Source organism: Oncorhynchus nerka, linkage group LG10 (assembly GCF_034236695.1).
Source record: "Oncorhynchus nerka isolate Pitt River linkage group LG10, Oner_Uvic_2.0, whole genome shotgun sequence".
NCBI classification, from domain to species: Eukaryota; Metazoa; Chordata; class Actinopteri; order Salmoniformes; family Salmonidae; genus Oncorhynchus; species Oncorhynchus nerka.
In genome coordinates, this window is record NC_088405.1 from 2,623,201 (window position 1) to 2,636,293 (window position 13,093).

The 13,093-nt window shown below is 42.3% G+C and overlaps 1 protein-coding gene across 1 annotated transcript in view; it reads left to right on the plus strand.

The window, feature by feature from the left end:
• The first annotated feature begins 2,498 nt into the window (after window positions 1-2,498).
• Window positions 2,499-13,093, plus strand: part of tmem26b (transmembrane protein 26b) — a 63,652-nt gene continuing 53,057 nt past the window's right edge. The window contains exons 1-4 of the mRNA XM_065022806.1: window positions 2,499-2,852; window positions 2,997-3,093; window positions 4,567-4,656; window positions 9,896-10,104. Of these exons, the coding sequence (XP_064878878.1) occupies window positions 2,665-2,852; window positions 2,997-3,093; window positions 4,567-4,656; window positions 9,896-10,104 (584 nt within the window). The 5' untranslated portion in view covers window positions 2,499-2,664. The remainder of the gene's footprint in view (window positions 2,853-2,996; window positions 3,094-4,566; window positions 4,657-9,895; window positions 10,105-13,093) is intronic.

Below are 13,093 nucleotides of genomic sequence, written 5' to 3' on the forward strand. Positions count from 1 at the left end.
AGAACTTGTTCTCAACTTGCCTACCTGGTTAAATAAAGGTGAAATAAATAAATAAATAAAAACTCATTTGGCCGCCTTTCGTTCCAGTACTCAGCTGCCTGTGACTGGAACGAATTGCAAAAATCGCTGAAGTTGGAAACTTTTATCTCCCTCACCAACTTCAAACATCAGCTATCCGAGCAGCTAACCGATCGCTGCAGCTGTACATAGTCTATTGGTAAATAGCCCACCCATTTTTACCTACCTCATCCCCATACTGTTTTTATTTATTTACTTTTCTGCTCTTTTGCACACCAATATCTCTACCTGCACATGACCATCTGATCATTTATCACTCCAGTGTTAAACTGCACAATTGTAATTATTCACCTACCTCCTCATGCCTTTTGCACACATTGTATATAGACTGCCCCTTTTTTTCTACTGTGTTATTGACTTGTTAATTGTTTACTCCATGTGTAACTCTGTGTTGTCTGTTCACACTGCTATGCTTTATCTTGGCCAGGTCGCAGTTGCAAATGAGAACTTGTTCTCAACTAGCCCACCTGGTTAAATAAAGGTGAAATAAAAATAAAAATAAAAATGTTTTGGGAGCCAATGCCAGATGGTGTCCTTGTCCATGAGCCTCCTCAGTGGCTCACACACTTCAGAGAGCCGCGGTAGGAATTTGGCCAGGTAGGTGACGAATCCGACGAAGCGCTGCACTCCCTTCACGTCAGATGGGTGGGGCATTTCCAAGACAGCCTTCACTTTTTCAGGATCCACCTTCAATCCGGTGGAGGACAAGATGTGCCCATGAAAGCGGACCTCTGGCACTTTAAACTGAAGCTTTTTTATGCTTAGCCTTAGCTTGACCTGTCTGCATCTGACCATCAGGGCCAGCAGCTTGGCGTCATGGTCACATTCTGCCTCCTCATCACTGTCCCCACAGCCCACTACGAGGATGTCATCTGCTATGGGTTCCACGCCACTGAGTCCCATCAACAGCTCATGCTGTTTCCGCTGATACACCTCTGGAGCCACGGAGACACCAAACGGAATGCTTCAACCACCTCTTCCTGCCCCAGGATGTCCAAAAGGTGGTCATGTAGCTGCTGGGCTCGTCGAGCTTGCACTGCAGGAAGGCATCTCTGGCATCCACGAGCGTGAAGACTCTGGCCTTTGGGAGCTTGTAAAGAACATCCTCCAACGTGGGCATAATGTAATGTGAACGTCGCAGAGCCCGGTTGAGGTGTTTAGGATCAATGTATATCTGTAGCTTGTCTGGTTTCTCGACGATAACCATATTACTTATCCAGTCCGTAGGCTCGGTGACGGATATGATGTGGCCATCTGCTTCGTATTTGTCAAGCTGAGCCTTCGTAGCTGCTTTCAAGGCCACTGGTACATTGCGGGGTGCACACTGGACAGGCTGGATTGCTGCGTCCAACTCAAAGTGGACTTCCCCGGGAACTGACTCGACCGGTGCGTTGAAGACATCATGGTACTTGCTTAGGAGTGTCTCCTTGCTCAGGGGCCCAGCCTGGACTTTGTCTATAATGTTAAGATCAGCTGGGATGGTGAAGTTAATAAGCCCAAGGCGCTCGCATGTAGAACCTGACAGTAATGGCTGTTGACTAGCCTCAACTATTTCAAACTCAAGGGTGTATTTCTGGCCACGTAAAACACACTCTGTCACAAACAGGCCTAAAGAGGTCATGAACTGCCCTGAATACAGTTTCAGCTTGGTGCTACTCTGTGTGAGTTTGTCTCTGGGCGCGAGCCTCTTTTTGTCTTTAAGGCTCATAACGTTGCATGTGGCTCCTGAATCTAGCTGGCATTGCTGTGGTTTATTATTAAGTAGCAGAGTGACAAACCACTTTTGTCCTTTTGCCCTCAATGCCCCTATGCACTCGCTAGCATATACATCCTCTGTGCTGTCGTTCCCTTCATCTGTGTTTGTTTCCATGGAGTGCACTTTACCCTCCTTTCTCTTGCTTTTCATGCAGACCCTTGCGAAGTGATTAGCTGTACCACAGGAGTTGCATATTTTTCCATAGGCTGGGCAGTGTTCTTTTCCTCGTCCGTGAGAAATGCCACAATATCGGCATGTATTGGGGTCGTCTACTACAGAGTTGGCTGTAGTATTAGCATTAGCTGTGGCAAAGGGAAATTTCTTTACTGGCTGCCTGAATGTACCATTGACATTGTCCGTATGTTGCCTTTCTAGCTCCATGGACCTCATCCGTATATCAGTAAGCTCTGCTGCACGGCATGTCTCCACTGCCAAGGCCAGCGTCAGGTCACGTTCTCTCAGCAAACGTCTGCGGGTGCCCTCATCAGTTATGCCAAGCACAATCTTATCTCTGATCAGTTCATCTCTTACAAGCACCATAGTCACATGTAGCTGCCTTTTCCCTTAACCTAGTGACAAAGCTGTCAATGGACTCCCCATCCTCCTGTTTGCAATGACCGATAACAAACACCCCGGTAAAACACAAGAGTTGCAGTAATGAACATTTACCAACAGATGGCATCACTGTGCCATCTTACACCCATAACAGAGGCGTGCCTAAACGGTGACTTTTTCAACAGTGTGTTGAAGTGGCTGACAGCGAGCAGACTAGAAGCCCCGTTAATGAGGCAGCTGGAGTTGTATAGTATTTCTCCGACCCAGACAAAAAGATGATAGTGAAGTTTATCTGTGCGGTTGTTACCCGGTCGCTATTCCTCCTCATCTCTCTGATAGGAGTATGGAGGGTGGTCTGGGTTAAGAATAATGCTCTTTATTGGTTCTTGACGATCCTTTATCTTCCTCTGGTGGTCGAGATGATTTTAACCCTGAAGAGAAAACAATTACAGGATTATAAATGGTACATCTGAATAACATAGAACTGTAAAATTACAGGATTATACATCTGAATAACATAGAACTGTAAAATGACTTTTTCTTAAAGTTTAGTAGCCTTGACTGTTTGTTTTTAATACCTTTTCATGTTATCTTTCCGTGTCTCCAGGTTTTCTCCTGCCATCTTCCTGTTCCTCATCAGTATCATTCCATCTCTATGGATTCTAGAGTTACATCATCAGCAGAACAAAGCTACTGATTCCAGGGTAAGGACTTTGATCTTCGGTTTTATTTAGGATTTTTAATCATTTATTCCTTCACTTTAGTTGTACATTTATTTGTAACTTGCATAATGAGCGGAAATCATGTACTCTGTGTAAATGATGGTGAATGTAATCATGTACTGTACTCTGTGTAAATGATAGTGAATGTAATCATATACTGTACTCTGTGTAAATGATGGTGAATGTAATCATGTACTGTACTCTGTGTAAATGATGGTGAATGTAATCATATACTGTACTCTGTGTAAATGATGGTGAATGTAATCATGTACTGTACTCTGTGTAAATGATGGTGAATGTAATCATGTACTCTGTGTAAATGATGGTGAATGTAATCATGTACTGTACTCTGTGTAAATGATGGTGAATGTAATCATGTACTGTACTCTGTGTAAATGATGGTGAATGTAATCATGTACTGTACTCTGTGTAAATGATGGTGAATGTAATCATGTACTGTACTCTGTGTAAATGATGGTGAATGTAATCATGTACTCTGTGTAAATGATGGTGAATGTAATCATATACTGTACTCTGTGTAAATGATGGTGAATGTAATCATGTACTCTGTACTCTGTAAATGATGGTGAATGTAATGATGATGTGAATGTAATCATGTACTGTACTCTGTGTAAATGATGGTGAATGTAATCATGTACTGTACTCTGTGTAAATGATGGTGAATGTAATCATGTACTGTACTCTGTGTAAATGATGGTGAATGTAATCATGTACTGTAAATGATGGTCTGTGTAAATGATGGTGAATGTAATCATGTACTGTACTCTGTGTAAATGATGGTGAATGTAATCATGTACTGTACTCTGTGTAAATGATGGTGAATGTAATCATGTACTGTACTCTGTGTAAATGATGGTGAATGTAATCATGTACTGTAAATGATGGTGAATGTAATCTCTGTGTAAATGATGGTGAATGTAATCATGTACTGTACTCTGTGTAAATGATGGTGAATGTAATCATGTACTCTGTGTAAATGATGGTGAATGTAATCATGTACTGTACTCTGTGTAAATGATGGTGAATGTAATCATGTACTGTACTCTGTGTAAATGATGGTGAATGTAATCATGTACTGTACTCTGTGTAAATGATGGTGAATGTAATCATATACTGTACTCTGTGTAAATGATGGTGAATGTAATCATGTACTCTGTGTAAATGATGGTGAATGTAATCATGTACTGTACTGTGTAAATGATGGTGAATGTAATCATGTACTGTACTCTGTGTAAATGATGGTGAATGTAATCATGTACTGTACTCTGTGTAAATGATGGTGAATGTAATCATGTACTCTGTGTAAATGATGGTGAATGTAATCATGTACTGTGTGTAAATGATGCTGTTTCTTTTCTATTGTCCATACTGTAGGCTAGAACACATAGTATCGTATGAATTGAACTCATGTACTGTATGTCTGTTCATCCTCAGTGTGACAAACTGGATTCATCTGAAAACATAAAGAGCCTGTTAAACATGTGGAGAGGGAATTCCACCAATGGCAGCGAGACGCTACTCCAGGTGGGCAGAAGCCACAGTGTTTCCTGTGTCCTGCAGGTTTTTCCTACAGGCCTGTCGAGACAGAGGCTGTCTTTAACACCAGTTTGTTTGTTAATGCTGCTGGTGCACCTCAAAGACTTTATTGTGAGCTCAGACTTTTTATAACTAAAATAGATCTACAGGAGTTGTTTTTTTAAGTAAACAACCCTTAATAAAAACTATTACAAGCTTTAGTCACACAGGACTTTTATTCATGTAGACTCTGCTGCTGGCTGTAGGTCCCTCCCCTGGCCTGAACTGGGCTCTCCCTTAGTCACACAGGACTTTTATTCATGTAGACTCTGCTGCTGGCTGTAGGTCCCTCCCCTGGCCTGAACTGGGCTCTCCCTTAGTCTTAGAAAACATGTCATTGCTGCTGGCTGTTCCCTCCCCTGGCCTGAACTGGGCTCTCCCTTGAGTCACACAGGACTTTAATTCATGTAGACTCTGGTTGGCTGTAGTTAATGGCCTGAACTAGGCTCAGTTATACTAACCTTCTTCATGGTTTTTAAGGAGTTACCTAAGCCAACATGTACTGGTAAATAACCTCTAGTCAGTTATACTAACCTCTCTGGTTGGAGTTACCTATGGTCTAATAACCTCTAGTCAGTTATACTAACCTCTCTGGTTGGAGTTACCTAGCCATTAATAACCTCTAAAAAGTTATACTAACCTCTCTGGTTGGAGTTACCTAGGTCATTAATAACCTCTAATCAGTTATACTAACCTCTCTGGTTGGAGTTACTAACTAGTCTGGTTAAATAACCTCTAGTCAGTTATACTAACCTCTCTGGTTGGAGTTAATAACCTCTAGTCAGTTATACTAACCTCTCTGGTTGGAGTTAATAACCTCTAGTCAGTTATACTAACCTCTCTGGTTGGAGTTACCTAGCCATTAATAACCTCTAATCAGTTATACTAACCTCTCTGGTTGGAGTTACCTAGCCATTAATAACCTCTAGTCAGTTATACTAACCTCTCTGGTTGGAGTTACCTAGCCATTAATAACCTCTAGTCAGTTATACTAACCTCTCTGGTTGGAGTTACCTAGCCATTAATAACCTCTAGTCAGTTATACTAACCTCTCTGGTTGGAGTTACCTAGCCATTAATAACCTCTAGTCAGTTATACTAACCTCTCTGGTTGGAGTTACCTAGCCATTAATAACCTCTAGTCAGTTATACTAACCTCTCTGGTTGGAGTTACCTATCCATTAATAACCTCTAGTCAGTTATACTAACCTCTCTGGTTGGAGTTACCTAGCCATTAATAACCTCTAGTCAGTTATACTAACCTCTCTGGTTGGAGTTAATAACCTCTAGTCAGTTATACTAACCTCTCTGGTTGGAGTTAATAACCTCTAGTCAGTTATACTAACCTCTCTGGTTGGAGTTACCTATCCATTAATAACCTCTAATCAGTTATACTAACCTCTCTGGTTGGAGTTACCTAGTCATTAATAACCTCTAGTCAGTTATACTAACCTCTCTGGTTGGAGTTAATAACCTCTAGTCAGTTATACTAACCTCTCTGGTTGGAGTTAATAACCTCTAGTCAGTTATACTAACCTCTCTGGTTGGAGTTACCTATCCATTAATAACCTCTAATCAGTTATACTAACCTCTCTGGTTGGAGTTACCTAGTCATTAATAACCTCTAATCAGTTATACTAACCTCTCTGGTTGGAGTTACCTAGCCATTAATAACCTCTAGTCAGTTATACTAACCTCTCTGATTGGAGTTACCTAGCCATTAATAACCTCTAGTCAGTTATACTAACCACTATGTGTCTCTCTGGTTGGAGTTAATAACCTCTAGTCAGTTATACTAACCTCTCTGGTTGGAGTTAATAACCTCTAGTCAGTTATACTAACCTCTCTGGTTGGAGTTACCTATCCATTAATAACCTCTAGTCAGTTATACTAACCTCTCTGGTTGGAGTTACCTAGCCATTAATAACCTCTAGTCAGTTATACTAACCTCTCTGGTTGGAGTTACCTAGTCATTAATAACCTCTAATCAGTTATACTAACCACTATGTTTCTCTCTGGTTGGAGTTACCTAGCCATTAATAACCTCTAGTCAGTTATACTAACCTCTCTGGTTGGAGTTACCTAGTCATTAATAACCTCTAGTCAGTTATACTAACCTCTCTGGTTGGAGTTACCTAGTCATTAATAACCTCTAGTCAGTTATACTAACCTCTCTGGTTGGAGTTACCTAGCCATTAATAACCTGTAATCAGTTATACTAACCACTATGTGTCTCTCTGGTTGGAGTTACCTAGCCATTAATAACCTCTAATCAGTTATACTAACCTCTCTGGTTGGAGTTACCTAGCCATTAATAACCTCTAGTCAGTTATACTAACCACTATGTTTCTCTCTGGTTGGAGTTACCTAGCCATTAATAACCTCTAGTCAGTTATACTAACCTCTCTGGTTGGAGTTACCTAGCCATTAATAACCTCTAATCAGTTATACTAACCTCTCTGGTTGGAGTTAATAACCTCTAGTCAGTTATACTAACCACTATGTTTCTCTCTGGTTGGAGTTACCTATCCATTAATAACCTCTAATCAGTTATACTAACCACTATGTGTCTCTCTGGTTGGAGTTACCTATCCATTAATAACCTCTAGTCAGTTATACTAACCACTATGTGTCTCTCTGGTTGGAGTTACCTATCCATTAATAACCTCTAGTCAGTTATACTAACCTCTCTGGTTGGAGTTACCTAGCCATTAATAACCTCTAATCAGTTATACTAACCTCTCTGGTTGGAGTTACCTAGCCATTAATAACCTCTAGTCAGTTATACTAACCTCTCTGGTTGGAGTTACCTAGCCATTAATAACCTCTAATCAGTTATACTAACCTCTCTGGTTGGAGTTACCTAGCCATTAATAACCTCTAGTCAGTTATACTAACCAATATGTGTCTCTGGTTGGAGTTACCTAGCCATTAATAACCATTTAACTAACCTCCATTAATAACCTCTAATCAGTTATACTAACCTCTCTGGTTGGAGTTACCTAGCCATTAATAACCTCTAATCAGTTATACTAACCTCTCTGGTTGGAGTTACCTAGCCATTAATAACCTCTAATCAGTTATACTAACCTCTCTGGTTGGAGTTACCTATCCATTAATAACCTCTAATCAGTTATACTAACCTCTCTGGTTGGAGTTACCTAGCCATTAATAACCTCTAGTCAGTTATACTAACCTCTCTGGTTGGAGTTACCTACCTAATAACCTCTAGTCAGTTATACATTAATAACCTCTAGTCAGTTATACTAACCTCTCTGGTTGGAGTTACCTAGCCATTAATAACCTCTAATCAGTTATACTAACCTCTCTGGTTGGAGTTACCTAGCCATTAATAACCTCTAGTCAGTTATACTAACCACTATGTGTCTCTCTGGTTGGAGTTACCTAGCCATTAATAACCTCTAGTCAGTTATACTAACCTCTCTGGTTGGAGTTACCTTGCCATTAATAACCTCTAATCAGTTATACTAACCTCTCTGGTTGGAGTTACCTAGCCATTAATAACCTCTAGTCAGTTATACTAACCACTATGTGTCTCTCTGGTTGGAGTTACCTAGCCATTAATAACCTCTAGTCAGTTATACTAACCTCTCTGGTTGGAGTTACCTAGCCATTAATAACCTCTAATCAGTTATACTAACCTCTCTGGTTGGAGTTACCTATCCATTAATAACCTCTAATCAGTTATACTAACCACTATGTGTCTCTCTGGTTGGAGTTACCTAGTCATTAATAACCTCTAGTCAGTTATACTAACCTCTCTGGTTGGAGTTACCTAGCCATTAATAACCTCTAATCAGTTATACTAACCTCTCTGGTTGGAGTTACCTAGCCATTAATAACCTCTAGTCAGTTATACTAACCTCTAATCTTATACTAACCTCTCTGGTTGGAGTTACCTAGCCATTAATAACCTCTAATCAGTTATACTAACCTCTCTGGTTGGAGTTACCTATCCATTAATAACCTCTAATCAGTTATACTAACCTCTCTGGTTGGAGTTACCTAGCCATTAATAACCTCTAATCAGTTATACTAACCTCTCTGGTTGGAGTTACCTAGTCATTAATAACCTCTAGTCAGTTATACTAACCACTATGTGTCTCTGGTTGGAGTTACCTAGCCATTAATAACCTCTAGTCAGTTATACTAACCTCTCTGGTTGGAGTTACCTATCCATTAATAACCTCTAATCAATTATACTAACCTCTCTGGTTGGAGTTACCTAGCCATTAATAACCTCTAGTCAGTTATACTAACCTCTCTGGTTGGAGTTACCTATCCATTAATAACCTCTAATCAGTTATACTAACCTCTCTGGTTGGAGTTACCTATCCATTAATAACCTCTAATCAGTTATACTAACCTCTCTGGTTGGAGTTACCTAGCCATTAATAACCTCTAGTCAGTTATACTAACCTCTCTGGTTGGAGTTACCTAGTCATTAATAACCTCTAGTCAGTTATACTAACCACTATGTGTCTCTCTGGTTGGAGTTACCTAGCCATTAATAACCTCTAGTCAGTTATACTAACCTCTCTGGTTGGAGTTACCTATCCATTAATAACCTCTAATCAATTATACTAACCTCTCTGGTTGGAGTTACCTAGCCATTAATAACCTCTAGTCAGTTATACTAACCTCTCTGGTTGGAGTTACCTATCCATTAATAACCTCTAATCAGTTATACTAACCTCTCTGGTTGGAGTTACCTATCCATTAATAACCTCTAATCAGTTATACTAACCTCTCTGGTTGGAGTTACCTAGCCATTAATAACCTGTAATCAGTTATACTAACCACTATGTGTCTCTCTGGTTGGAGTTACCTAGCCATTAATAACCTCTAGTCAGTTATACTAACCTCTCTGGTTGGAGTTACCTATCCATTAATAACCTCTAGTCAGTTATACTAACCTCTCTGGTTGGAGTTACCTAGCCATTAATAACCTCTAATCAGTTATACTAACCTCTCTGGTTGAAGTTACCTAGTCATTAATAACCTCTAATCAGTTATACTAACCACTATGTGTCTCTCTGGTTGGAGTTACCTAGCCATTAATAACCTCTAATCAGTTATACTAACCTCTCTGGTTGGAGTTACCTAGCCATTAATAACCTCTAATCAGTTATACTAACCATTATGTGTCTCTCTGCTTGGCCCTACAGGGTTCAGTATCTCTGTTGTCGTCAGTGTGCGCTAACGACTGGATCCTGGCCCTGCACCAGACCCTGTTGATCCTGCTGGTCATAGGGAAGTGGCTGCTCCCTGTTGCAGGAGGGGTGACCAGGGATGAACTGTCTCAGCTCCTCCTCATCTTCGTAGGCACTGCCTCTGACATCCTGGAGTTCACCTCAGAGACACTGTTGGATGTCAAGTAGGTCCCTGACCTCTAACCCCTAACCCCTAACCCTTAACCCCTAACCCCTAACCATAACCTGACATCCTGGAGTTCACCTCAGAGACACTGTTGGATGTCAAGTAGGTCCCTGACCTCTAACCCCTAACCCCTAACCCTTAACCCCTAACCCCTAACCCCTAACCCTTAACCCCTAACCATAACCTGACATCCTGGAGTTCACCTCAGAGACACTGTTGGATGTCAAGTAGGTCCCTGACCTCTAACCCCTAACCCCTAACCCTTAACCCCTAACCCCTAACCATAACCTGACATCCTGGAGTTCACCTCAGAGACACTGTTGGATGTCAAGTAGGTCCCTGACCTCTAACCCCTAAGCCCTAACCCTTAACCCCTAACCCCTAACCATAACCTGACATCCTGGAGTTCACCTCAGAGACATTGTTGGATGTCAAGTAGGTCCCTGACCTCTAACCCCTAACCCCTAACCCTTAACCCCTAACCCCTAACCATAACCTGACATCCTGGAGTTCACCTCAGAGACACTGTTGGATGTCAAGTAGGTCCCTGACCTCTAACCCTTAACCCCTAACCCCTAACCATAACCTGACATCCTGGAGTTCACCTCAGAGACACTGTTGGATGTCAAGTAGGTCCCTGACCTCTAACCCCTAACCCCTAACCCTTAACCCCTAACCCCTAACCATAACCTGACATCCTGGAGTTCACCTCAGAGACACTGTTGGATGTCAAGTAGGTCCCTGACCTCTAACCCCTAACCCTTAACCCCTAACCATAACCTGACATCCTGGAGTTCACCTCAGAGACACTGTTGGATGTCAAGTAGGTCTCTGACCTCTAACCCCTAACCCCTAACCCTTAACCCCTAACCATAACCTGACATCCTGGAGTTCACCTCAGAGACACTGTTGGATGTCAAGTAGGTCCCTGACCTCTAACCCCTAACCCTTAACCCCTAACCATAACCTGACATCCTGGAGTTCACCTCAGAGACACTGTTGGATGTCAAGTAGGTCCCTGACCTCTAACCCCTAACCCCTAACCCTTAACCCCTAACCATAACCTGACATCCTGGAGTTCACCTCAGAGACACTGTTGGATGTCAAGTAGGTCCCTGACCTCTAACCCCTAACCCTTAACCCCTAACCATAACCTGACATCCTGGAGTTCACCTCAGAGACACTGTTGGATGTCAAGTAGGTCCCTGACCTCTAACCCCTAACCCTTAACCCCTAACCCCTAACCCCTAACCATAACCTGACATCCTGGAGTTCACCTCAGAGACACTGTTGGATGTCAAGTGAGTCCCTAAACCCTGACCTCTAACCCCTAACCCTTAACCCTTAACCCCTAACCATAACCTGACATCCTGGAGTTCACCTCAGAGACACTGTTGGATGTCAAGTAGGTCCCTGACCTCTAACCCCTAACCCCTAACCCTTAACCCCTAACCATAACCTGATATCCTGGAGTTCACCTCAGAGACACTCCCTGACCTCTAACCCCTAACCCTAACCTCAGAGATACTGTCTGATGTAGATATTTTAAGTCAGTAGACATTATATGTAGCCTGGGTGCCAGTCTGTTTCTGCACTCTTGGCATGACAATTCCATAAGGAACAGAAACAGACTGGACCCAGGCTATAGTACCATGACAATTCCATTAGGAACAGAAACAGACTGGACCCAGGCTATAGTACCATGACCAGAAACAGACTGGACCCAGGCTACAGTACCATGACCAGAAACAGACTGGACCCAGGCTATAGTACCATGACAATTCCATAATGAACAGAAACAGACTAGACCCAGGCTACAGTACCATGACAATTCCATAAGGAACAGAAACAGACTGGACCCAGGCTACAGTACCATGACAATTCCATAAGGAACAGAAACAGACTAGACCCAGGCTACAGTACCATGACAATTCCATAAGGAACAGAAACAGACTAGACCCAGGCTATAGTACCATGACCAGAAACAGACTGGACCCAGGCTATAGTACCATGACCAGAAACAGACTGGACCCAGGCTACAGTACCATGACCAGAAACAGACTGGACCCAGGCTATAGTACCATGACCAGAAACAGACTGGACCCAGGCTATAGTACCATGACCAGAAACAGACTGGACCCAGGCTATAGTACCATGACCAGAAACAGACTGGACCCAGGCTATAGTACCATGACCAGAAACAGACTGGACCCAGGCTATAGTACCATGACAATTCCATAATGAACAGAAACAGACTGGACCCAGGCTACAGTACCATGACAATTCCATAATGAACAGAAACAGACTGGACCCAGGCTACAGTACCATGACAATTCCATTATGAACAGAAACAGACTGGACCCAGGCTACAGTACCATGACATTCCAGAAACAGACTGGACCCAGGCTACAGTACCATGACCAGAAACAGACTGGACCCAGGCTATAGTACCATGACCAGAAACAGACTGGACCCAGGCTATAGTACCATGACAATTCCAGAACACAGACTGGACCCAGGCTATAGTACCATGACAATTCCATAATGAACAGAAACAGACTGGACCTAGGCTATAGTACCATGACAATTCCATAATGAACAGAAACAGACTGGACCCAGGCTACAGTACCATGACCAGAAACAGACTGGACCCAGGCTATAGTACCATGACAATTCCATTATGAACAGAAACAGACTGGACCCAGGCTATAGTACCATGACAATTCCATTATGAACAGAAACAGACTGGACCCAGGCTACAGTACCATGACAAAACAGAAACTGGACCCAGGCTACAGTACCATGACAATTCCATGAACAGAAACAGACTGGACCCAGGCTACAGTACCATGACAATTCCATTATGAACAGAAACAGACTGGACCCAGGCTATAGTACCATGACCAGAAACAGACTGGACCCAGGCTATAGTACCATGAACCAGAAACAGACTGGACCCAGGCTAGGCTAGACAATTCCATAATGAC